The sequence below is a fragment of the Belonocnema kinseyi genome, chromosome 10 (genome assembly GCF_010883055.1).
Source record: "Belonocnema kinseyi isolate 2016_QV_RU_SX_M_011 chromosome 10, B_treatae_v1, whole genome shotgun sequence".
Classification (NCBI taxonomy): domain Eukaryota; kingdom Metazoa; phylum Arthropoda; class Insecta; order Hymenoptera; family Cynipidae; genus Belonocnema; species Belonocnema kinseyi.
The window spans coordinates 55,494,742-55,521,735 of record NC_046666.1 but is presented as its reverse complement, the minus strand read 5'-3'; the positions used below and the strand labels follow the sequence as shown (position 1 = coordinate 55,521,735).

At 28.6% G+C, this 26,994-nt stretch overlaps 1 protein-coding gene across 1 annotated transcript in view; it reads right to left on the bottom strand.

The window, feature by feature from the left end:
• The window catches only part of LOC117182033 (protein O-mannosyl-transferase TMTC2), a 560,376-nt gene that overhangs the window by 285,822 nt on the left and 247,560 nt on the right, over positions 1 to 26,994 (bottom strand). The window contains exon 5 of the mRNA XM_033375055.1: positions 3,482 to 3,596. Coding sequence (XP_033230946.1) covers positions 3,482 to 3,596 — 115 coding nt within the window. The remainder of the gene's footprint in view (positions 1 to 3,481; positions 3,597 to 26,994) is intronic.

The window sequence follows — 26,994 nt, the reverse complement described above, 5'->3', positions numbered from 1 at the left end:
AATATACAAGATTGTTTAACCATTAACAAAGATTAGCTTTTATGACAGTCAGAATGACCCTTTTGGTTAATACAGGTATACACTCGAAGTTATAAACCGCTCGTACTGGAGTCATAAAAATGCAACTCAATAGATAAATTTATGTCCTCCAGACATAGATACTTATCTCCAAGGCATAAATTGAAGTCTGGTTCCATCTCAAAACTGAGACATGCTCAAGTCGAACTTTTCGACTTCAGCATGTGTTGATTGGGGGCAATTCAAGTCGAACTCAAGTCGAAGCATTTTTACTCGGGAACCTTACAAGCTTATGTGCGTTTTCTTTCAATCAAGAATGATTGATCGAGATAATTTTATTTTCTTTGTTAAATTGTTACGGGTGCAATGTCTTTGAATCTGCATTTCAGGGAAAAAGTTGCATCATTAAGTTGAAGAATCTTTAAAGTGACTCGTGGAAAAAGATGTTTCCTACGAAAAGTTTCTACAACAACTTATACTTTGGGTTCCTTTAAAACAATCTATGACTTGGATTACTTTTAAGGCCATGTGACGAATCATTCACGTAACTAGATTTCTTCCATACCCACACTTTTTTTCTTTCCCAATTTATTTTCACATGAAGCGCCACATCGAGTTGTAAATTTGGAATGACAAATAAGAAGCACTAAGGAAGGTGGGTCTTTTGGACCCAACAATCCATTATAATAGAAATCCTAGTTTCTGTTGTGTGATTGTCGACCTGCTCACTTCATTCTCCTAATATTTTTTATCAAAAAAAAAATTATTTGGATTTTTCCGGGCACGTAACAGAAAGGTAATGTTCCAGTTACTTTGGATACGGCTGAAGCTAAAAGATACTGAATTACTTTGAAGCTTCATCACAGAAACCCAGATACGGTTTAAAGTCTTCATCATGAGATGCACTGATCGTAAATGTCATGTTCTTCATAAGCCTCGAGTATCATACGTCATGGGGAACTATATGGCACCTATGGAGGCTTAAACATACTACATTAGGTATTGTAACTTCATCCAGTATTTTATATGTGACTTAAAACGATACACATTACTTCAATTGAATAACAAAATTTTGCATGTAGAAAAGTTTAAATACATTTATATGTAAAAAAATGTTCTAGTAAATTCTTTACCCAAAAAGTGGCAGAAAAATGTTTCCATTAAATGTACGTCGCTGAACAAGTTTTTAAGGAATACTTGAAGAATTCTTTAACTATAAGGGTTTTTGACAATTTTGTATTCTTACTACGGAGCAATTTTACAACAAATTATAAATAACATCATTATATTCAGTAAAATTTATTAAAAAAGAAAATTGAATAAAAACGCTTTCAGCAAATGTACGTCGCTAAACAAAGTTTTGCAAGAATTCCTTACCTATAATCCTTTTGGTATTTAGGTCAATATTTTAGAACAGCGCAGAGGTTTTTATTAAATGTCACTACCCTTGTATGTTTCCATCAAATAATACAATTGTTTCAAGAATATTTGCATAGTTATTTAACTATAATATTTATCATAATTTTTTAATTTATAAGACATTTATTTTTTAATTCACCCTCTTAAAAATTGTCATCTAATTGCTATAATTATACTAAAATTTTACGCTGACAGCCGCAATTATTTATACGCCGTTTTTTAGCAATTTTTAAAGTGCTCTTAATTTTTATAATATTACCACTGAAATTTTGAACTTGTAATAGCACGATACGTGACAATTGTCTGCTTCTAATTAGGTTGAGTTGAAGGCAAAATGTCAAGCTTGTAAAGAGGTATTAAAAAGACGTGAAATTGAGGGGTCCTTAGGCTCATTTGGAAAATAAGCCATCAGAGTAATTTACTAAATTGTTCAGATTTAAAAAAATATTTTTTTCCCCTAGATTTTGCCTTATTATTTATCATATTTAAATGAATTTTATTAATATTTATACAAATTTCATTAGATTTTTTTAATAGTATGGTAGAATCTATGGGGAAAACATTCTAAAAATATCTTAAGGGTGCACACTACGTACAATCAATCTAAAAAGTTGCCTATCTTTAAAAATATTCAACGTTACAATTTTTATTTAATCCTAATGATCAAGGCCTTATTTTAGTATTCGAAGTATTCTCTGAATTTCTATTTGGGTTAATTTTATTTACAAAAATTAATTGAGAAATGACACAGTTGATATTGTTATAAAACCGACATAGTTTTAGTTTTATTCAACACAACCCCAAATAAAATTGTAGAGAATCTTTCAAAGAATAAAATGAGGCCTTGATCATTAGGATTAAATAAAAATTGTTACGTTCCCCTGAGGGGTTCAAGGTTCACAGAAATTAATAATAGATCTTTTTTTCGATTTTATACATGAGATATACTTTTGAGATTGATTGTGCGTAGTGTACATCCTTAACAATTTATAAGAATAATACGAAAACTTACATTTGAAACTAGGCAAAGATCGATTAAAAATTATCATTATTCGCAGAGTTATTTTCAACATTGTAATTTAGCAAAATTAAACTTTTTTCTTCTTAATCTTCTACGCTATTTTTTTAATTTAAGAAAATTATTCAAATTTTTTCTCAAATTTCTCTTCAAATTCAGTTTTAAAATAAAATATCATGGGAAATTTCCCATAAATTTCAGTTTCTGATTTTTTTTCAAATCTTTATGAATACCAAGAAATTCGCATTTTTTCTAAAATTTTGAAAAATTATCAAATTTGCTTTACAATTTTCCAGATTCTATTTTTTCCGATTCCCTTGTATTTCTCTTAAAATTACTTTTTCAAAATAAAAAATCATTTTGAATTCCCCTATGAATCTTAAGAACAATTATTATTCTTTTTAAACTATTTAAATTTTTGTAAAAGCTTCTAAACTTTTTGTTGGAAATGTTCAAAAATATACAATTTGTTAAAAGTTACCTAAAATCCTTTCTAGTTTTAAGATATTATTGACTCTTTTCCAAGGTTCTAAATATCTCTTGAAAGAGAAATTTCCGTTTTTCTAAAATTTCCTAATTTTGAAAAATTAAAAATTATTTTTCGAAATTTTAGGGAATTATTTGACATGTTTTGGAATATTCTTTTATCTTATTTCATTCTCTTAAAACTTTTCGAAACACAAAACTAGAATAATTCGTAAATTAATAAATCAGATTTTTGATAACAATGCATGAGAAATCTCGTGATTAGAACTTTTTAAGAAAAGGATATGGAAACCATAATTAATGCAGAAGTTCAAAAAAATGGTTTATTTATGAAAAAATCATCCAAGTGAGTTCTATGATGAAAAATACAGACCGAAATCTGTAAAGCTTCTTGAAAGTTCGATTATTATAAGTTCACAAGCTCTATTCATAAAAGATGATGCCGTCACTTGGGGTTCGGAGTCGATACTTATGATGAGCTTTTCAGCTTCACCATATGGAGGATAAGGTTACGTGATAGGAAAAGAAGCTGATACTCACAGATTATAGTGGACGTCGGCCATATTTGGTCGATATCGAAGAGCGTGTACGAATGCTTCTTCAGCTTCAGCAACTCTTCCTTGAGCACTAAGCACACTTCCCAAGTTTCCATAAGCTGAAACACCAGAAAATATTCAATTTAATGAAATTTATGAAAAAATTGAAAAAATTTGAATACGTAACACTTGGAAAAATAATGCATGTATTTCTGAAAAAGGATTCTTCGTTCGATCTCTCTAGTTGCTCAAAGGAAGAGCGCCTAACCGGCAATAGGAAGTTGTGTCTTTCGAGTCCCAGCGGAACGAAGGAAAAGGTGTTTTTTTTCATAAAAAATGTAATTAAAAGAATTTTTAATTTACGAATCGATCTACTTTGAAAAGACGTCAAGGGAAAAGCATCTGACCGTCACTCAAAAGTTCTGTGGTTCAATTTCCAGTGGAGCAAAGGAGAAAATCTTTTTCCAGAAAAAAATATAATTGAACATTTTTTTAATTCAAATACATCTATTCTGAAAAGGCGTTAATAATTTTTGCGATTCTCTGATGATAATGCACATTCCGTGAAAAAATTTTAAATCGTAGCACCTGAAAAAATAAAGCGTATATTTCTGAAAACGCATTCTTCTTTCGATCTCTCTATTAGCTTAAGGGAATAACACGATGTGCATTATAATATCGTACAAAGCTCCGGAACTTACGAATAGGTTATCATATTGCGCTTTATTTCAATGAAGAGATTTTGCGATATTATTGTGCGATATATTTTTCTCTGTGTACGTCTGTTTTAATATCAATTCAAGTTATGAATTATAATGAAATACATTTACTGGAACGATTAAAATTTGCTTTTGTTCAGAGTTCAATTATAATGTCGAAAAGTGGTCTGTTTTAATTAAATTTAATTGTTTTTCATCATAAATGGAAATATTTTTTGGTTAAAATATTAAATATTATATTTTTGTTGAAAATTCAACGTTTTATGTTAAAAATTGAATTGTTTGGTTGAAACTTGAAAGCGGAACGACTTTCTGAAAAAGCATTGATTTGATAGACAAATTATAATCGTAGTATAAAATTGATCTCATTGGTTGAAAATTAAACTGTTTTGTTAAAATCTCTCATTTCGGAGTTCAAATTGTTATTTTTTAACTTATTATTTAACCATTTGATTAAAAATAAACTTTTTTTTGAAATTTTATATTTGCAGGTTAAAAGTGAAACCGTGTGTACAGAAAATTTATCTTTTGGTTTTGAGAATTCAAGAATTTGCAAAGAAATTATTTTACTTTCTTAAAAATTTCATTTTTTGATGAGAACTCGTTTTTTAACCTAAAATTTAACTGATTTCAAATTAACTTTTGTGCTGAAACTTCATATGTTTGGGTTTGAAATTCATCTGTTTTATAAAGAAAATTTTGTTTAGTTTGTCTTGAAAATACAAAAGTTTAGTAAAAAATTCAACTGCTTTGTGAAGGATTCGTTTTGTCGTCTTTGGTTGAAAATTAAATTTTTGAAAATTATTCTATTTCATTTTTGGTTAAAAATTGACCTTTTTAATAAAAAATATATTTGCTTTGTTGAGAATTCGTATTTTTTGGTATATAAATAAATGTTATGGGTTAAAATGTATCTGTTTCGTTGAAAATTCTGCAAAACATCGCAAACTAATTGCGCCTAAAATTCGTTACAATGCGAAAGTTGTGAAAAATAGAATATTTCGTCCTACCCTCAAGCTGCCCAAAATACTGACATACTTTTAGAATTTTTTTTTCTCTAATTTTTTTATACAATTAGTGTTAATAATTTGAAGTGCGTTTTGTCAAAATGTCGCAACTTTTGATACAAATTCGTAAACAAATAAGTTTTCACGTATTGAAAATTTAAGTCTTGCATTAAAGTAAATATATATAATTATTAATTATTATTAATTTTATTGGAAAAATATTTACTATAAAAATCAAATATGAATTAAGTTTGAAAACAAATCATTGATCTTATTAACAGTTAAAAAAGAATTATTTTAAATTGTTTAGTGACTAGTGTAAAATTATGTCAGTTGAATCCAAATGACCCAATTGGAGTGTGGATGAAAATCAATCCTTAACGACCTAATTTCTTAGTTTCTGATGTCCAGGAAGTTGGAAACGCCAAATGCAATTTTCAAAAAAAATTTAAATTGTGCTGAATCGCGCTAAATTAGTACCGTAAAGATTTTTGAAGAAATGAAAATTTCAGCCCAAAAATAAAAAAATTAAGTTTTTGACCAAAAATAAAAATAAAATATTCATTTCAGCTGGATTTTTGTTTGTTTGAAAAAACTAATCGATTTCGGAGTCTCTAAAAATTGAAACTTTTGCTGAGTTGTGCTAGGATAGAACAATAATTATTTTTTATGCCGAATCGCACAAAAATTAATATTTTCAAAAAAATGCAATATTTTTGAACTTGGAAAGTGTTTTCGACACAAAATTTTCAAGATTACGAATATCAAAAATCTGAAACTTGTCCTGAGTTGTGCTAGACTAGCACAGTCATTACCTCTAATGACGCATTGCATTCAAATTATTATTTCCTAAAGAAAGTCAATCTTTTAGGAATTAGAATAAATGTTTCACCTAAAATTTTTAAAGTATTTGAGATTTTGATTGAAGGCGGTTTGTCCAAATTTGGTCGTGGATCTGATTATTGAAGTTTCTTGGATTTCTGGTAGTTGTTAATTTGATTTCGAATGTTTATGTTATAATTCAGATTTTCAATTTTTCACAATTTACTTTCGTTCTTTTAATCATTTTTAAAATTATTTTTGTAGCCAGAATTTGTAGCCAGAAAATCTGAAGCTTATTAGACTAGCAAAGCAATGTGTCAGCATTGAAAAATTCTCTAATCCCAATAAACTCAGTACAAGTTTAAGCTTTTCGCAATTCGTTTTTTTGAAAATTTTTGATCAAAAATGCATTCAAAGTGCAAAAAGATTCCATTTTTTGCAAAATATTATTTCAAGCATTTGAACATTTTTTTTCGATTTTTTTCGAAATGTGTTTTAGATTTTGACCTAATATTTGCAGCACAGTAGTATGCGTTGCAGTCATGAATATGTCTTCTTTACTTTTAGACTGAAATGTTTATTTTTTCAAAAAAACAACTTTCACGGCACAATACAGCACAAATGTAGCACAATTCAGCAAAATTTTAATTTTTTCGAAAAAACCAATTGACGAGGCTGACATAAAAATGTTTCTTTTTATCTTAAGCTAAAATTTTTATTTTTTCTTATTCTTTACGGCGCAATAGAACACAAATCTAACACAATTCAGCACAATTTTGATATTTTCGGAGTTTGAAGTTGGCGTTGCCAACTTCCTGGATATTATTTTTTGACAATCTCAGTCCTCGATATATCCAAATAGAAAATTGTTCTAAAATCATGACCTAAACTTTTATTGACATTCTGCCAAATAGGAACTGTAATTTGTCACAGATAAATCCACTTTTGTATGGGATTCAGAACCCAAAGATACGAGTATGAAGGGACGCCATAATCGTAAAACGAGCCCCGTCAACTTTTTCTTCCTATATAGTTTTTTTACTTATATTCTCCAATAGAAAACTCCTCTGAGACTATTTTGTGGGCGCGAATGCAATTCAACATATGATTCCCAAGAGAAACTTCCCCAACGCTTCATACCGAATAAAAAGGTGCATTCAGATCAGACTTCGAGGCTGAAATGTATTGAACGATATGTTGTATTTGCATTGCCAGATATTTTTCGACGAGCAGAATTATGATGGACAGCACAACTCGTCAGAAATCGTTCTCGAAAAACAAAAAACAATATGCTGGGATTGCAAATAAATAAAAAAAATTGTTAATTAAGTAGAAGGACCCGGTCGCACTTGTGAAAAAAGCGTCTCGGCAAATATTTGATTTGCATTTTCCGATATTATTTAACAAACCAGCTTGTCGCGGGCTTCTGCCATTCTTAATTGGAAAGCTATCTCTAGTGCACTTACTTCGAATAACGCAAATTCCATTTTAGAGGAGAATTTTTGCTTTTTGATTTCTGAATAATTAGGTAGCCTTCAAAGAAGAAATATTTTCCGCATAATACATTATTCGTCATTCAATTTAAGAGATAGTGATATTTTATCAAGAAAATTTAAATAGTGAAGTACATTTTAAAATAAGATTAAATTATTTGTACCATGTTTATTATTAATCTCCTTGAAAACTAGCTTTACTAATAATTAGTATAAAATTTCTAGTGCACCTAAAATTGTAACTAACTTTTAAATTATAAATAAATATAAATAAACCTCCAGTTAACAATTAAAGAATCTAAATATTTTTGCGAATAAAAACACTAAATTTCAAAGACTGAAAAATCCTTTACGAAATTTATTTAATAAACTTCTAATTCCTAGTTTTCAAAATTTCTGACAGTGACACTTGCTTATAGCTGGATCTTTTCCGTGAAGTTTGTAAAGCTGTTCTAGTTTTAATTCGATGAAAATAGATGCAAACTTGATACTAAAAGTTTTAATTGTGTTGTACTGGGATAAGTCGTGAAAAAAAGTGCTTTCTGACTTTTGAATTTAATTAAAGCTTCCTATTTAATTTTCATTTATTGAAAAAGTTATGATCTTGCAAAATTTTCAACAAAGCGAAGCTACTTTCATTTGCTATACTTAGATTGATTTATCTAAAAATGTACATTTCTATTATAATTATCCTCTTTAGAGAAGCAGCATTTTTAACCAAGCAAAGCGGCTTTCATATTTTATGCTATGATAGATTCATATAAAAATATACATTTTTATTATAATTATCCTTTTCAGAAAACAGATAAAATTGTACGTATAGAAAATCTCGTATAATATTTCAAAGGAGACTTACATTTTTTTTAATATAAGGTTCTGTCTTTTTATAACTAGAAATTAGCATTACGTTTTTCGACGTAAACTGGTATGCTAAATACAAAAAAAAACTAGATTTCAAAGAATATTCACTAGAGCAGTGTGAAAATGATTAAATTAGTCGAATCTTTCATACAGAGTAAAAAAATTTGTTGGTTGATATCCGAAAAAAGTAAAATTTTGAAATCGGTTAATATCTTGTTTCCTTTTTTTATTTGAAAATTCAAAATTTTAAGAATTCAAAAATTTAAAAATTCAAAAAAATTTCCCTGTTGCTTTAAAGATTATTGCGAATTTCTTCGATGTAAAATTTTTGCTACGAAATAATAATAAAAAACTTCATTAAAAAAAATTTTTTGCTTAATTCAGAATGTTTTGAAAATTTCCAAAAATATGTTTTTTTTTATTGATTTCTATGCACACATTTTGAAAAAAGTTAAATATGTCGAACCTGAAATTTCTTTAGCTTAAATCAAACAAACATGCTGTTATTTTGCTTTTTCAAACAAAAATGTTTAGTGATGTTGTCCATTTTTTTCCATTTTTACAATAAAAAATGTGTTTGCCTCCCCCTCCCCCAATCAGTCTAAAAAATTCTTCTCTGAGCTCTTTATTAGCTGCTCGCTAAAAAACCGAATACCATAACAATTAGTAACGCATTTGTTAATTTATTTATTAACGCATTTTTTACTCATTAACCCCCATCCAATAAGAGGTATATATATAATGATTTAATCAGTTTATTCTTACGAAAATATCGTTCTGCCGTAACAACACCATCATTTTTTAGTCTAAAAACTTAGTTGTAGCAAGTCATCAAAATCGCTGCAAAAAACACATTGACAATATTTAAACGCTTGAAACATCGCTAAAATTTGTTTTTTGAATTATAAAATAAGAGCATGTTTTTTTTTATTCAAGCTGAAAAAAATTCAGGTTCGACATATTTAACTTTTTGCAAAATGTCTGCATAGGGCTCAATAAAAAAAACGTGTTTTTGGCCATTTTCAACAAATTCTGAACTGAGCAGAAAAATTTGTTGTTCATTAAATGTTTTTAATCGTAATTCCGCAGCAAAGAATATATATAGAAAAATTTGCGATAATTTTTGAAGCAATAGGAAAATTTTTTGAAATTTTCAAAATTTTGAATATTCAAATCGAAAAAGGGAACAGAAGATATTAACCGATTTCAAAATTTTTTTCATTCACTTTTTTCGGACACCAACCCACACATTTTTTTCTCAGCCCAAACGATTCAACTAATTTGATCATTTTCACTCCGCTCTAATATTCACAACATTAACAAATTTTAGTTTATGTTGCGTTTTGAAAGAAAAAAAGTTGTTTTAAAACATAAATCTTTAAAAATTAAGAAAGATTTCGAATCTTTTAACCATTTTGGATTTTGACAGCTTTTTCGTCATAAACTTAATAAGAAAAATGTTTAAAATATATTTAAAAATGCGAATAAGATTTGCATTTTTCTAAAAATTCTAGTTTTTTTAAAGAATTTTTGAAAAAAAAGTGATCAGCTTGCAAAGAATATTTACATCTTACAAGAACTTAAGGTTATTTTGGACTTTTTTCATCTGATATTAGTCCTTTTTAAAAAAAATATCCAATGGTTTGAATTAAAAATCAATATACTTAAAGAAGATTAATAATTTTTTTTAATTGTAGGTTAGGTTGGAAATTGATGTCGAAAATTAACTTTTTTAAACCAAAATTATCTTAAAGATTCGCAGTTTTTAGCAATTCTAAATTATGTTCGCGCTTTGCTTTAGAAATCGGAATTTTTATTAAAAAATTATTAGGGTTCTAAGATTAAGAATTTTTGAAAAATTTACCCTTTTCATTTGTAGCGGTTTTTACAGTTTACAGTTATGGAAAGGAATATTTAGATCTTAAAATATTATAGATTTTTAACAGTTTGTGGCTGTGCTTGCGTCACACAACAAAGAATGGTATTGAAAAACAAAAGTAATTATAATTTGTACAAGATTTAGAATATAATAATAATTTATGATCCTGTTATTATTCTTTGTCATAATTTGGTACTCTTAATAAAAAAAGTTTCAAACAAGATTTTAATAAATTTTGACAACTGTAGGTTAGGTTAGCGTTTTACACAAAATAATGGTATTTTATAACAATAATCTTTATATTTTGAACAGCATTTGCATTTTATGAGCAGTTTCAAATTATGTTAATGTTTTTCACAGAAAATCGGTTATTTAAAGAAATCTCCAATGATTTTCATTTGAAATAATGAAATTCATGAGCTCTAAGAATTTCGGATTGGGTTAGTCTTTTTCGTCGAAAATTGATACTTTTAATAAAAAAATCATTAGATTTAAAAGAAGATACGTAATTTTTAACAGTAAATTTACGTTGAAAATTTAAATGCATAGTTGACATTTTTGAACAAAAATTAATATAAAGAGTCGTATTCGGAAACAGATATTTTCATTCAGAAATTATTAGATTTGAAAAATTAAAATCATTAAACAATTTCCGTTTTTCTTTCTTTTATTTCTTTCCCCGCTTCAAGTTTTTTTTACATAACAATATTTCAATTTTAAAGGTTCATAGATTGTGAACAATTATAAGTTTAAGTTTGCATTTTACACTAAGCAATGATGTTTAAAAACAGTAATCATTATATTTTGAAGATTTGTATTTCTTAAACAGTTTCAGGTTATCTCAACATTTTACACAAGAAATCTGTTATACAAAAGAAAAATCATTATATTTAGAAAAAGATATGCAATCCTCAATGATTTCCTGTTATCTTATTGTTAGTCGTTGGCAATTATTGGTGTCTCTATTATATAATTATTTGATTTTCAAGAATATTTAAAATATGTCTAAAATTGTAGGTTTATTGGTGTGTTTCACCTTGTATTTTTAATCAAACATGGAGTAATTTTTGTTTAAAATAATTAAATTCACATCTTGAACAATTTTGTATTGAAATAATTTGATCAATTTCACGATAATTTTAATTTGAGCCCTTTCAAAAAAAAAATTTTCATTAAAAAATCATTAGATTTGAAAGAAGATTCATAATATTTAAACAAATTTATGTATTGTTTGGAAATTTACGTAAAAAGACGTAGCATTTTTTCAACGTTTTTCGATTACGTTAGTATTTTTGTCGAAATTTGGTATTTTTAATCTAAAAAATTATATTCCAAAGAAGATTTACAATTTTTGAACAATTTAAGGTAATTTTGACACTTTTCACTAGAAACCAGTTATTTTAAACAATAATAAATGAATTTCCGAGAAGAATTACAATATAAAATTATTTCTTGTTATTTTTTATGTTATTGTTTTTCGTCGAAATTTGATATTTTAAATTTAAAAAATCGTAACATTTTTCAGGTTATCATTATGTCATTAAATTCACAATTATTGTACAATTTTTTAGTTTTCGGCGTTTTATGTCAGAAAACGATGTAGATTTTAAAGATTTACAATTTTTTTTAATCTGTAGTTTATGCTAACATTTTTAGCCGCAAGAAGGATTTTTTACAAATGAAACATGAGGTTTAAAAGAAGGTGTCTAAGGTTGTCTAAGATTGGTATTCTTGATAAAAAATGATTATATTAAAAAAAAATCTCAATAGTTGAATAATAAAGAGTCATGTTATTGCTTTGGTCAAAAAATGTGTATTTTGTACAAAAATTTTATGTATATTGCATTTTTTGCTATAATGTTTGGCAATAGATAATATGAAATACATTTTTTTTCATAAACTTAAATTCCCGTAGCTATATAAAAAGTGATACAATTTAAACATATGTAATATATACTATACTACCAATTTGTAATTTAAAATATATGTCAATTATGAACTGAAAATTAGAAATAAATAAAATAAATAGAGAAAAATCAGTTTCACCGATCTCCAAATTGAAATTGATTAATTTTTAACGGTTCAGATTTACAAAAGGCTAATTTATATATCATTGAAATATCATTAAATATAAGCTTATAGCATTAAAATTATGCTATTACAAGGTTTCATTTGCTGTATTTCAAATTTAAATATTCGCAATTACACAAATTTAAAATATCCAAGTGTATACAATTTCAATTAAAATATTTTAAATTGTATTATTATTTTATTACAAAATTTGTATTTACTAAAATTATTATTTTTTAAAAAGGTTTTGATTTTAAAGATTTCATATCACATGTTCGATTTTGTATCAACTATAATTAGAATCGCAAGTATTTCTAGAAAATATCCACCTGCGCAATTCAGTAAAGTACATATTGAAATTTTGAGCGCAAAAATATTTTCTGAATCGACTTTGAAATAGGTAGATATAATAAAAGCATGTAATCGAAAAGTAGAAAAAATTGTGTGGGTTTATGAGGTTTCGCTGCGAAAACGTTTTCCCTCTATATTTGGACAACGAAAAACGTTTTGTCGAGGCAATATTTCTCTGTTCAGATGTTGCTCGTTGGAGAGTGAAATTATCAAATAAATTGCGTGGGGTGGTTACAACCTTTCAATCCGTTTTCCAGTCGATATAATGTAATACGTGTCCGGCGCTTTTTTTACAAACCAGTTTGTATCCTATCTCAAAATATACAAATTATTTTATTAAGAACGTGCAGACCTGGTCAACTTAATTTTTCAAACGAATTCGAATCCTTTTTTAAATAAATACAACCTCGCTGAGAGTTACCAATATTGCCAAAACGAAATAAGTAGATAAGCAAATATTTAACTTACATTCAGTTGGTTTCATTAGTGTCCAGTAAGTGATAGTTACGAGGTAAAGTAACTTTAAGTTATATGGAAAGTTACTTTTTTCACTTTCTTAATCTTATAACCTAAAACCAAAATAATTAAAATGATAATTTATACAAAAATAAGTTTTAAAAAATAGTCATTAGTTCAAGCAGTATTCATTTGGTCACGTTTTTCAACCAAACACTTGTATTTTTATTCAAAAAGTATGCAACTTTTTATTCAAGAAAATAGAGTTTCAAGCCAAAAAAGCTAATTTAACAAAAATTTCCTTTGACCAAATTTGGGCTTTCTCTAAAAATAGTTAATTTCTTTTTTTTTACCATAAATTTTTAAAAAGAGTTGAAACTTTTATACCGAATATATTAATTTTTAACAAAAAAGTTAAATTTAAAGCATAAATTTCATTTTCAACCAAATTTGGAGTTTCTACCAACATCGCTAAACTTTTAACAAAATACATAACTTTTTAAAAAAATGATTAAATGTTTACACTGAAAATATTCATTTTCAAAAAAATAATCTTATCTAAGTAGTTGAATTTTCTACTACTTTGGTACCAAAATAAAGAATTTTTAACAAAAGAGTTAAATTTGCTACAAAAAGTTTATTTTCAACCATTTAGTTTAATTCCTTAGCGAAATATTTGAATATTTTAATCCCATTCCCCAATAAAAAAGAAATTTAAAACAAAATAGTCGAATTTTTAACCCAAATTAGGAATCTTTAACCAAAAAAATGAAATACCTTCCAACAAAGTTGTTAAATTTACAACCAGAAAGAACAAATTTTTAAAACAAAACCTAAACTGTTTTCAGTAGTTTTTTTTACCAAAAAAGATAAATTTATTAACAAAAATCAACACTTTTCAAGAAAACAGTTGAATTTTCAACAAGAATTTTTGTTATTTTTCAACCAACTAGTTAAACTTTCTACCAAAATAGTTAAATTCGCAGTTGAATTCATCCATAAGAGACAATTTTCAACAACATATCAGAATCCTTAACCGAACCAAATTAATTTTCTCCCAAAATAGTAGAATTATCTGATTAAAAAAATTGGGTTTTTCGCCAGACGAGATTTATTTTAAAAGGAAAAAAACAAATTAAAAACCAAAAAATATTTTTTTTAAATCCACTAAATTATTCAACTTTCAAAACAAAAAGACGAATTTTCTGCAGAACAATTGCATTTTCAAACCGAAAATATAAATTTAAAAAACAAGCTACTTTTCTACTAAATAAAATAGTTGCATTTTTTACAAAATACATTCATGTTCAACCAAAATAGATGATTTATCAATGATAAATTTAATAGTTGATATTATTTCCTCAAAAAAATGTATGATTGAAATGAAACATTGTTGATTTAAAAAAGTGAAATTTCAAAAAGTACTTCAATTTTTAATTAAAGTAAATTAGATTTCTTTAACAAATGAGATAAAATTTTAAACGAAAAAGTCGAATTTTGAAACAAAAAAAGAAAGGAATTTTCACTGGGTTGTCGCATTTTCAAGCCAAGAAGAAATTTTTTTCTAAAAAACGGTTGTTATTTAAGACAGAGAATATGAATTTTGAACAAAAAGCTACTTTTAAACCTAGTCAAATAGTTGAATTTTACTATAAAATACGGGAATTTTTAAACAAAATTGATGAATTCTCAACGAAAAATACAATAATTGATATTTTAAGCAAACAATATTTTGATTTAAAATCCAACACACGTCTATTAAAAAAAATTCGTATTGTTTTTTTACCAAAAAAATTAATTTTGAAATAAAAAAGCCAAATTTCGAACCAACAGAAAAAAATGTCCACGAAATTGTTGAAGTTTCAAGTCAAAAATATGAATTATCCACAAAAAATTACATTTCAACCAAATAGTTCAACTTTCTACTCATATAGACATGGGCGGATTAAGACCTTTCGGGGCCCGGAGCTAAAATAACGTTGGGGCCCCTTTAAGGCGGCTGGACTTAACATTTTACTTTCATTTAAAATTAGTTCATGATAAAAAAATTCAAAAATTTAATTGAAAAAATTTTACTAAATTTTTTTTTAGGATTTTATTATTTTTGTTTATAAGCGGGTTATTTTACTGTATATTATATGTTTTTCTTGGGGAGAAGGGGGCCCCCACTAGCGTGGGGCCCGGTGCTTCAGCACCACCAAGCCCTCCCCATGATCCGGCACTGCATATAGATAAATTTCAAAAGCAAAAAAAAATATTATTTGATATTATTTTATCTAAAAATAGGAATTTTCAAGAAAATAGATGACTCCTCAACCAAAAGAAATTAATTTTCTACCAATAACTGACCCATTAACCTCTCTTAATAGAAAATAATATGCAAAAAAATACAAAGTACCTTCAAAGTATTTAATATTAAATAAAAATTACCCGAAAAGTTACACGCAACGTTACTTTTCAGTAACTTAGTTCTAACAAGTTACTACCAACTCTGGTTTTATTTTTGGAAAAATTTAGTTATTAAATTTGTTTGTTTTAATATTAATGTAAAAGCTGTATCATTATTAAAAATTACTAATTTCAATGATAAATTTGTTGTTGAACTTATGAATAGGTATGCATTTGATAGCCAATTGATTTTTTTTAGCGAATTGATTAAAATACACGAGAAAGTAAGTTTTTCAAAATTCACTATGGTTGGGTTTGAACCAACGAAATTCTTATTACATTTGAGGTGGGCAACCAATTACGCCAACAACAGCTTATCAGTGTAAGCCACCCTTTAACTTTTATGTGTTCGTATTTAATATTATGGGCAAAGGATAAGAAAACCCATTTGAAGTTGGACAAACTGAATAGGAAGATTAATAATCTATGATTGATCGTTTTTAATCAAACTTGGCCATTATCACAGATTTAAAATTGTTTATTTTTCTTAATTTTGTAGTTGTTTCAATTTCACAGTTTATAAGCCAATAAAGTAAGATTTTCAACACTTATGTTTAGAAGTGATTAGCAGTAGTTGCGTAAAAGTGCCTATGGATTAGATTTGTTAATTTTCATCTTTTTCTATTTTCCTAAAGAATATGAATAATTAACAGGATAATAAATATAATTATTATAAACAAATAATATTTAAAACATAGCAACTTCGAGGAAATTTTGCTTGCAAAGTATATTTCTAGTTAAAATTGTTTCATTTTATTGACACGATCATATTTGATCATGATAATTTGTTGTCTGATACAATTTCTTTATTTTAGAAACAAATTATATAAAAAAATGCATGGTTTAGGCATTTATTGCCCAAAGAGATAATTTTTCTCTCTTAGTACCATAAAATTATATCAATGGTAATAATTGGTGATAAATATTGATCTTTCGATTTTATTGCTTATTTTATAAACAAATTTAATAAACAAATACATAGTTTGGTCATTTATATGGAGAAAATAATCGTTTGTTTTCTAATCGTCTTCAAATTAGGTAAGTAGTGATGTTTAGTGACAAAGAATTGGTCATCTATATTATTTATTTTATAAACAATCTTATAAACAAAAGTATAGCTTGACCATTCATGGAGAGAAAGTAACTGTTTTTCTTTCTCATCATCTTTCAAATTCTATAAACGAATCGATCGACTTGAAATTATATAAGTGATAATTTTTAGTGGTGCAGACTTTTCGTTCGATATTATTGGTTTATTTTATAGGTATATTTTATAAATTAATGCATAGTTTGGCATTAATGGACATAACTTTTTTCTTTCTTATCGCTTTAAAATTATATTAGTAGTGATGTTTATTGACGAAGATTTGTCATTCGATATTTTTTTTATAAACAAATGCATAGTTCAGCCATTTGTAGATAGAAAACAAACTTTTTTTTATTATTGCCTTCAAACGATATCACTGGAAATGTTCTGTGATGTTCGAAAAGAATTAACTTTCAAGTTATCTATAAATAGCCAATTGAAGCATTTATTTACAAAATAAACAAATAATATCGAACTAGAAGTCTTCACAACACATTATTACTCATAGAATTTGAAGGCGTTAAGAAGGAAAAAACAATCTTTTCTGCACATAACTTACCAAAATATGCATTTGCTCATTGCATTTTTTTGAAAAATAAACAAACAATATCGAATAACAAGTTTTAATCAAGAAAAATTATCACTCATATAATTTAAAGATGATTAGAAAGAAAACCGACTACTTTCTATCCATAGATCGTCAAACCATGCATTTTTAAATCAAAAATTTGTTTACAAACAAATAAATAATATCGAAGGACAATTTTTTGTCACTAAACATTACTACGTACGTAACTTGAAGTCGATTTGAGAGAAAAACGATTAGTTTCTTTCTATAAATGACCAAACCATGCACTTCTTTATAAAATTTAATAAAATTAACAAATGATATCGAATGACCAGTCTTTATCACTAATTATTACCACCAATATAATTTAGAGATACTAAGAAAGAAAAATTATTACTTTCGGCCAATAAATATCTAGACTATGCATTTGTTTATATAATTGGTTTATAAAATGTACAAAATTATACCAAACAAATTTTCATGATCAAATATGATCGCATCGATAAAATCAAGCAATTTCAACCTACAAATATACTTTGGCAGCAAAAGTTCCACGATGTTAATATTTTTTATTATAATGTGTTTATAATAATTATATTCAATATCCTGTTAATTATTTATATTCTTTAGATACTTTGACATTCGTTTTGATTGAGAATCGGATTAATTAAGTTATTTTTTTAAAGATAAAAAACGAATAATTAAAAAATATCTCATTTTCACTCATTGTTTATTTATATAAAAAATATATTATACTAAGAATTGAAATATCTCATTCATAGACGCTCTTCTGCATCATTGCTGATCGCTTCTAAAAAATTGACAATCGGTTAAGAATTGTAGGTTGTAGGTGATTTCGAACAGTAAATTCCCGAGTTTTTGTGCTTGGTGAATCTCGACATGAAAGTGTTTTAATTTTTAACATATTTACTCAAGAAAATTTAAATTGGGATTACTTTAGCGTAAAACTCATTGCTTTTTAAATATAACATTTTAGTTTTCATTTTTTTTTTTTTTTTGTTAACAATTTCTTTAGCCAAACTTTGTAAGAAAAGTTTTACCACTTTTTCGTAGTTTCGCAGCCCCGGGCAGAAGCCTTTATAATTTTGATCAGGTGTCAATTCGTCCATCATCCTTTTTTCGAGAGAAATAGAAGAAGTAAGAGAAGTATTCATAGGAAAAGTTTTAAGGGAAATTGAGGAGCGAGGGAAGTAAGAGAAGTGAGAGTTGGTGGCGTGTAGGAGTGGAAGGAAAGTGATTTGAGGAAAGTGATAGAAGAAGCAGTATGGAAATGAGGGTGAGTGAGGGAGGGTAAGTAGAAGAAGTAATAAGAAGCAAGAAGATGGTAGTAGAAGTAGGGAGAGGTACAGTACAGGATTGAAAAGTAGAATAAGGAAGTAGAAGTGAAACGAGAAGAGGTGGAATAGTTTGGGAAAGTTGAAAAGTAGAAGAAATGTGAGAAGAGGAAGTAGGAAAAGTGAGAGGAGAGGAAGTGACTGACGTGAAGGGAGATGATTAGTAGAAGTAAGGGAAATTAATAGTTATGGAGGAGAGTGGCAGAATGGAAGGAAAGTAAGCAGAGAGGAAAAGTAGAGAAATAGAGAGTGTATTATAGAAAGTAGAGGAGGGAGAATTAGCAGAAGCGCGAGAAATTGGAATAGAAAGAAAGGGGTGGGATGATAGCTAAACGTAGGGGAAATAGGAGAAGTATCAAGAAAGTTATTAAACGAATGAAGGGTAGTGGGGAAGGGAAATTATGAGAGGGTTAGATTTCTACGACTTAATAATTGTCTTAATGGGTTCCCTGGATATTTTTTTTCCACATTAAGGCCGTGGCCACCCTTCAATTTTGATGTATTTGTATTTAATATTCTGTGCAAAGAATAGGCCAAAAACTTATCTGGAGCAGAGCGATCTAAATAGGAAATGTAATGACACGTGATTGATCGTTTATAATCGAACTCGGCAGTTAGTCAGAGAATGTCCCCATTCTCCGAATCCTCGCAGGATCCTCCGGACCAAGTTCCGTTTCCGTTATGGCGGCTGAACCAATCCAATCGTATCAGAACGGATCTACCACGAACGCGAAGCAGGAAAGCGTTTATCGCTCGTAAATACGACACACGACCCCCTTCGGGGACTGACCAACTAAATCGAATATCGTACGGCCCGAGCCATGCACTCTCTATATGGTGCGGATTGCATAGCCATAAATGGCTATATTTTATCGGCCAAATCGCTAGCCATCTGCTTGAGAACATTTTCACACGAAAACGCATCAAACAAATCCTTTCTACGTATTGTATAATCCCATCGATTGGACGATTTGCAAACCGATTAAAACAGTAGTAACGGGGGATATAACGTGTCATCGAATATGGAGTGTACGCAGAATATAATAGTATTCTGTGGTAAGCTATGATCAGTTTTAGACAATTAAATTTGATGCAATTCTGCTTTATGGGATCTATTTGCGAAATCTGATCATGTCACGCTTAAAAATTAATCTCTATAAAAATAAATAGTGTAATCAGGATAGCCGAAAGTCAGTGAGATCTTGTAAATCAGGGAAAAATCAGGGAGTTTGAAAATAATAACAAAAGTCAGAGAATTTCTGGAAAAAGCGCGCAAAGTAGGTCTGGTCACAGTAGTTCGATCATCATATTTTATTTTCCACATTATGCAAAAAGTAATCTTTCAGGAAATTAGAAGAAAAAGTGCTTACATTTGTCAAATTATGTGCAATTTTTATAAATTAATTAATTTAAAACTCTATTTGAAATCAGATTGCTCAAGTTCTTGAACATATTATGTGCGTGAATATTTTTTTATCTCTAAAGCTTAAAAGAAGTTGCTTTACTAGTTTTTCAAGTAATTTAAAATGACTACTGTTTACATCGATTCAATGATGGCCGCTCTCCTTTAACACTAAAGAACAATGAAAACTGCCGTACAATCAATTTTAGTCCTTTTTTTTTCTTAAATTGCATTCCAGTCATTTTTTTTAGAGACAAGATCACTTAAGGCGCTTCCTAGGGCTTGATTGTTAGTCAATTTATAACAAATTACAACGTTTCTTCTACAACTATGAATTGTTAGATATCATATTTTAACCACATACTCCAGAAGGCCAAATACAATCCCTTACCGAGGGGTTTTTCGAAAAACGTTCTTGTTGTTTGTTTTGTTGTGTAACTAATTGAAAATATGATGAATTTTATATGTCTGGGAAGGAGCAAACTGCCACTTGAGTGTACCTATGGTAAATAGATGGCGACGATATTCGGTTCACCGTTGGTACACTCACGGTACCGACATCGTAACGACATCTTCACGACATCTTTACGACATCCTTTGATCATGTCGTTTTGGTGTCTTTGCGATATCGTAACGACTTCGTCAGATCATACGACTTATTTACGATTTCGCAAAGACACCTTAACGACATGGACATAGGATATCGTAAAGTTGTCGTAAAGATGTCGTAACGATGTCGTCAAGACGTCGCCAAACTTTGTGCCCACTGGGTTGTCATTTGTAATAATTGGACTAGAAATCAAGCCCTAGGAAGCGCCTTGAGTCATTTTTCTTTCGATAAATTGATTGATGAGTTGAACAACATTGAATCCATGTCTATAGGGGTGACCACCCTATAGTATATAAAGATCCCATAGTAAGCAATGCTTCATTATAACGACAATTATAAATGAAATTATCAATTCTAAATTCAATATGTTAACAGTCATCGTGGTTCACATATTAATTATTTTAGATAAATTAGTGCTTTAAATAAATTATTTTTTACCGTAGGATCATTATCTACTGTAAAGTGATCTTTTCTACCTATTTCTGATCTATTTTGAAACTTAGTAGGGAATTTTAAAAAAAGAGTATTGCTTATAATTATTAAAATTTCTTGAAACTCTCTAAAATATTTTGTTTTCTTTGAAATCTTTCGCAAATGTCTTGGAATCTTTTAAAACACTCTGAAGTGTTTCGAAATCGAAGATTTGAAGATATTTTATAGTGTACAAACTCCATCAATTCTTTTAAATTTATTATTTGAAATTAATTTAAAAATGATAAAACCCCGTAAAATTAAATCCAATCTGATAAAATTTTCCGAAATCCTGCAAAATTCATTAAAATACTCTGATCACTCTTGGCTTTTTCTACATTATAAGACATTTGGAAAGATTCCGAAACATTTTCAAGATTTAAAAATTGTAGGGACATTTCAAAAGATTTGAAAAATTGTAACATGTCTAAAAAATTGCAAAGATTTTGAAATATTTCAGTGTATTTTAGAAAATTCCACGAAATTTTAAAAATATTTGAAAAAATGTTAATTATTTGAGAGTATTATAAAAGATTTCAAGGAATTTTAAATTGCCCTCCATAATTTAATGGATTTTTTAAGGATTTGAAATATACTGAGTTGTAATTAAAGATTCCAAAGCATTTTCAAAAGCTTCAAAAAGTTTCAAGTGATTACAAAAAATTTAAAAACTTTTTATATAATTTAGTGATATTTGAAATATTCCAAAACTTTATTTATTTATTTCAATAATTCTAAGGGATTTTAAATGATTTGAGGTCTTTTTGGTATTATAAAATATGCCAAGGCATTTTAAAGAGATTAAACGAACTCCAAGGGATTTCAAGGATTTTAATGATCTTATGGAAGTTGAAAGAATTCGCATGGATTTTACAAGAAATTTCTGTTTCAAGATATAAAAAGATTCTAAAGGATATTGTGAGATTTTCCAGTATTTCAAGAATTTAAAATCTTTCAAGATAATAAATAAACGTTTATGTAATTTATGCAATTCTATTGAATTTATTTAATTCACTTTAATGGTTTGAATTCACTTAAATTATTTTAAATTCAATCAATTTAATGCATATTTTGTATTTATTGCTTAATTCATCTCGAAGAATTTTTTAATTACCTGGAATTCTTAAGCATTTCGTTAAATTCTTGCGAATCTCATTGCATTTTTCTATGCTCATGTTAAACTTATGGAATTCAGTCAATTTTTTCATTTTTTTTATTTGTTTTCTATTTATTTGAATTTTTTTATCCGCGTTTTTTATAAATTGTATAGTATTTTCCACATTTTCTCAAATTTCTTTAAATTTAGATTTTTCTCAATTTTTTTGATTTTTTCTTTTAATTTAGCTTCAATCGTTTTAAAATTTTAAGGATCGAATTATTATCAATTTTCTCAAATTCAAAATTTTGGAAAATTTTTTGATTTAAATATGTTTCGCTTTTGAAAAGCAAATTATGGTGGAACAGCCTTGAGAATAATATATTACAATAAAAATGTATAAATTTAATTTAATTTCTAAAATATTCTCTATTTTCAAATGTTTGGGTCTATCCTGGCAATAAAAACTTCTTAGAGATTAAAGCTTTCTGAAACAGTATATTAACGAAACCTTGCAATAAGCTGTGTTACATAATCATAAGAAACAAGTGATTTTATTTTAAAGCCTTCCTGGAAGTGTGCGTGCCAGTCTTTCAATCAGGCACATGCAATCGCCTCAAGACTCGAGTAAAATGTCTGTTCCAATAACGTTCATTTTTCCGACAAGTGAACTGGCAAAGCAGTAAAACGCAAGTTTTTTTCCTGAAGGTGTGCTTTCTCATATAAGAAAGGACATGAAAGCTGAATTCATTTCCCGAATAACGGAGAGGGTGGTTTTAATGAAGTGACACACGCGATTTTGGTCGACACGATTAAAATAGGCGACGACACGACGTATGGCTGCTCGCCTTTTTCCTCTACTCGCGTGACCACCCTTTACTGGTATGGTGGTATAACTGTAGTACCGTGAGGAGAAGATTAAAACCCGAGTGAAATCGACCCCCGACAGGGACGGCGCGGTAGGGTGCCATTCCAATCGCTCCGGGGAGTTTGTCATGCTTTTTCATTCGTTGGAAATCTCGAGATTATTCGGTAGTCCAAAGACGACCGCCAGTGGTTATATGTACACAAACGATATAGACGTTATATCCCATGGGCTTTGCGACCTACTATGCTATACGATTATTAAAGAAACGCTATCATATATTCCATTGTTGGGCATGTCCATCGGCAAAACCAAAAGCCGCTCAAACCATCCATTTTTCATGATGACAGAAAGCGAGATATTTCTATATACAGAGCTTGTTCTTTATAGGAGATAATTTCATTTAAAAATATAGGAATAAGAGGTCAATATCCATTAGACATTATCAAGGGACAATAAAAAGCCTTAATGGACAGGAATCACCTTATTATTGATTAGAAGCAAACTTTGTAAGATTCAGTAACACTTTCTGCTAATATTAAATAACAACCATAGTAATGAGTTATAACACTGCTAGTGCAGTTCAATGTAAATCATAAATCTTGAGCAACAGAAAGTAACACTTTCAACTGTCGATAAAAAATTGTCGTAGACCACTGCACTTTTTCTTTCGGTCACTGACCGAAAGAAGATGGTAAAGTAGTCTTTGAAGTTCAATGAAATTCATTAATCTTAAGCAACAGAAAATAAAAGTTTTAACTGCTCATAACAAATTGTCGTAGATCACTTCACTTTCTTCTTCCGGTCACTGACCTAAAGAAGAAAGTGTAGTCGTCTACGACAATCAACACATGGAGGGTGATCTAACAAAGTCTAACTTCAATAAAAAGACCTTTAATATTAGTAAGTAAATCATATTAGCAGTAGACAATAAAAACCACTCATAATGAAAAAAAGCTGTTTAAAACAAAAAGCAATAATAATCTTAGCATCAATCAATGAGACACCCTCCGGTTGAGGTCAATAACAGCCATTAGCAACGGACAATAAAAATTCTCAGCAATATCAAATAACAACTCCTAACATTAGCAAATAATAATCCTTATTTAAAAAATATTACTGTTCTCAAAAATGGCCAACAGTAAGCCTTACCAATGATAACAACAAGCATGAATGTAGAACATTACTAACGTTCACCGATGGATAACGACCACAAAAAAAGTCAACCGATGCCCATAAATTTGGTCAATCAAAAATTCTAGTAAAAGACAATATAACATAATGTGATGAAACAGGTGAAAATAACCTCTATGGACAACAAGAACCTTATTATCGGTGAGAGAAAACCTTACCAAGGTTCAAAAACGTCTTCTGCCCGCGGTAAATAACAACTGTAGTTATGGTCAATAGCATTACTAACTGCCAACAAAAACTCTCTAATATTAGTAAGTAAAACCAATTAGCAATAGGCAATAAAAACACCCCAGAATGCATAAAAACTTATTAACAACAGCAATCACTTCTAACGCTAGCATCGATCAAAAGCACCCTCTGCTTAGGTAAATAATAACTATTATTATTGGATAATATAAATCATCAGAATCGGAAGTAATTAATTTCTAGCAATGGTCAGTAACAATCCTCATTAACGGACACAAACAATGGTCAGCAGAAAGTTTTAGCAATGTCAGTGAAAATCATTAGTGCAGAACAGTAACAACGCTAAAGAATGGATATCAAAAGACCACAAAGGCCAATAAAAAACCATATATCTGGTAAAAAAACCAAGAGAGGGACAATAATTATTCTCACTAATGTCAACAGAATTATTTAGCAATGCCAATGGCACATTGGCACATAACGATAATAATCTCTATTGATGAATAATAACCATATCAAAGAATAATAGAAATTCTCATACTTGGTCAATAGCTACCTCTAGCAACGGGTAATAATAACCACTACGAATGCACAATCACCACATGAATTCTAAGTCACAATCATTGTTACTTGTTTATAATAACCATTAGCAACAAATAAAAAATGTCTGAATATAAAAAAGAATTTTATCAACTCTAATCCACGGAAGCAGTCTATGTAGCTACAAACAAGAGTTAAAAAAAACCTCCTAAAACTGGAGAGCAACAAACTTATTAATAGTAAGTAACAATTTTAACAATATTCAATAACAAGTCAATAACACTATGGGCAATGTGGAATATTGACTTCTGGCTTTAGTAAATAACAGCTTTAGAATCTTTCTATAATAAACCCCGAAAATTGGAAATAACAACTATTAGCAATGTTACATTAAATGTTCTCTCAACAGAAAGTAACAGCTTTAGAAACGCACAATAATGAATGGAATCAACCTTATTAAGGATGTACAATAGTTTACTTGTAACGCTCGCACCAGGTGCTCTTAATAGCCAAAAATATCCATTAGAAACAAGCAATAACAATTCCTAAATACAGAAAATAACCAATTCTATTCTTAGTCAATAACATTAATTAACATCGTAGAATGGCAATCACTAAAACTTAAATTTTTAGCAACCTCCAATAACCAGCTACTAAGAACGAATAAATAACTTTATTAACTTTCAGTAGTAACCTCCACCAATGGTTAATAAAAATATTTAGCAATAGAAAATAGCCACTTTTAAAGGTCAAAACAACACCCTCTCTGAACTGTCTAAAACATATCTAATATTCGTTAATAATAATCCCTAAGAATACACAAAATAAATACTAAGATTCGGTCAATAAAATCCCCCGTAGCTTTCGCTAAGATTTTGATATTCTTAGCGCCCGCAATATTTTTCGAGTTTCAAATATTTTTCATCGAATATTCTAAGCCTCTGTAAATATTCATAGCAAATAATTTACGCTTTAAACATTCAATTTCAAATTTACGAATTAAAGGCATTTTTAAAAATATTTTAAAATAATACCATGAAGGGCAAAAAAAATCTAGGGAAGGTGACATATTCTTCGTAAAATGTCTCCAAATATCAAGCTTAATTCGTCACTCGGGAGATGGAACCATTTTCGAGTAATACTTTGCCGTCTTTCGTATGGAATGCAGCGTACAGAGTTAGAAGAAGGTTACGTTAAAGTAAATAGCAGTGAGCTAACAGTGACTATATTGACTTTAAAGGAAAAGAAAACCATTCGTTTGGGTCAATCTTTGCATAGAACAGAAAAAACGAAAACCTGGTTTTATGCACTGAATCACTGAGTCGAAATAATGGGTTTATGAGGTGAAAGAATTTGATCATTTAAACCAATTTTAAAATTTGCATTGTAACTTTTTCCATTTGATTAACCTTTCTTTCTTTCGCACTACATTATTCTACTTTTAAAAGTCAATATTGGAATATAATATTGACCGAAAGAATAAAATTCTTCGCTTTAATGACCCTTGAATTATGAAATCGAAGTGGAGAAGTTATTTAAATTTAAATCTTTTGCGAAAACAATTTCATAAACTTCTACTTAATATTCTGTTAGAGATTAAGTATGCATCATCCTTAAAAAATGTTTATAACTTCCCTAACCATGATACTATTTACAACCAAGCTATAATTCCTACATTATAGTAAACATTAACTATTTATGCATCTTCCTCCGGAGCTCACTTTTTCACGACTGAACATCTTTTTTACGAGAAAATCTTTATGGTTGTTCTCAATAATAGAGCAGCAATTTTAATATTTTTTCCTTATTCAGAAAACTATGTGGTCATAAAGGAACACGAGGCCGAGGGGCTATAAAATATGAATTTACGCGGCATAGATCGTAAATATTAATATGATCGAAATTAATTTCTACTGTGTTAAATATATATTCCTCTAGATTCCTCTAGAATCAAACCGAAGGGCCTATGACAAAGCCACCGAACGCGTCCTCGGGTTGCGGATAGAGGGTCCCTGTACCAAGGGTTTCTGCTGAATA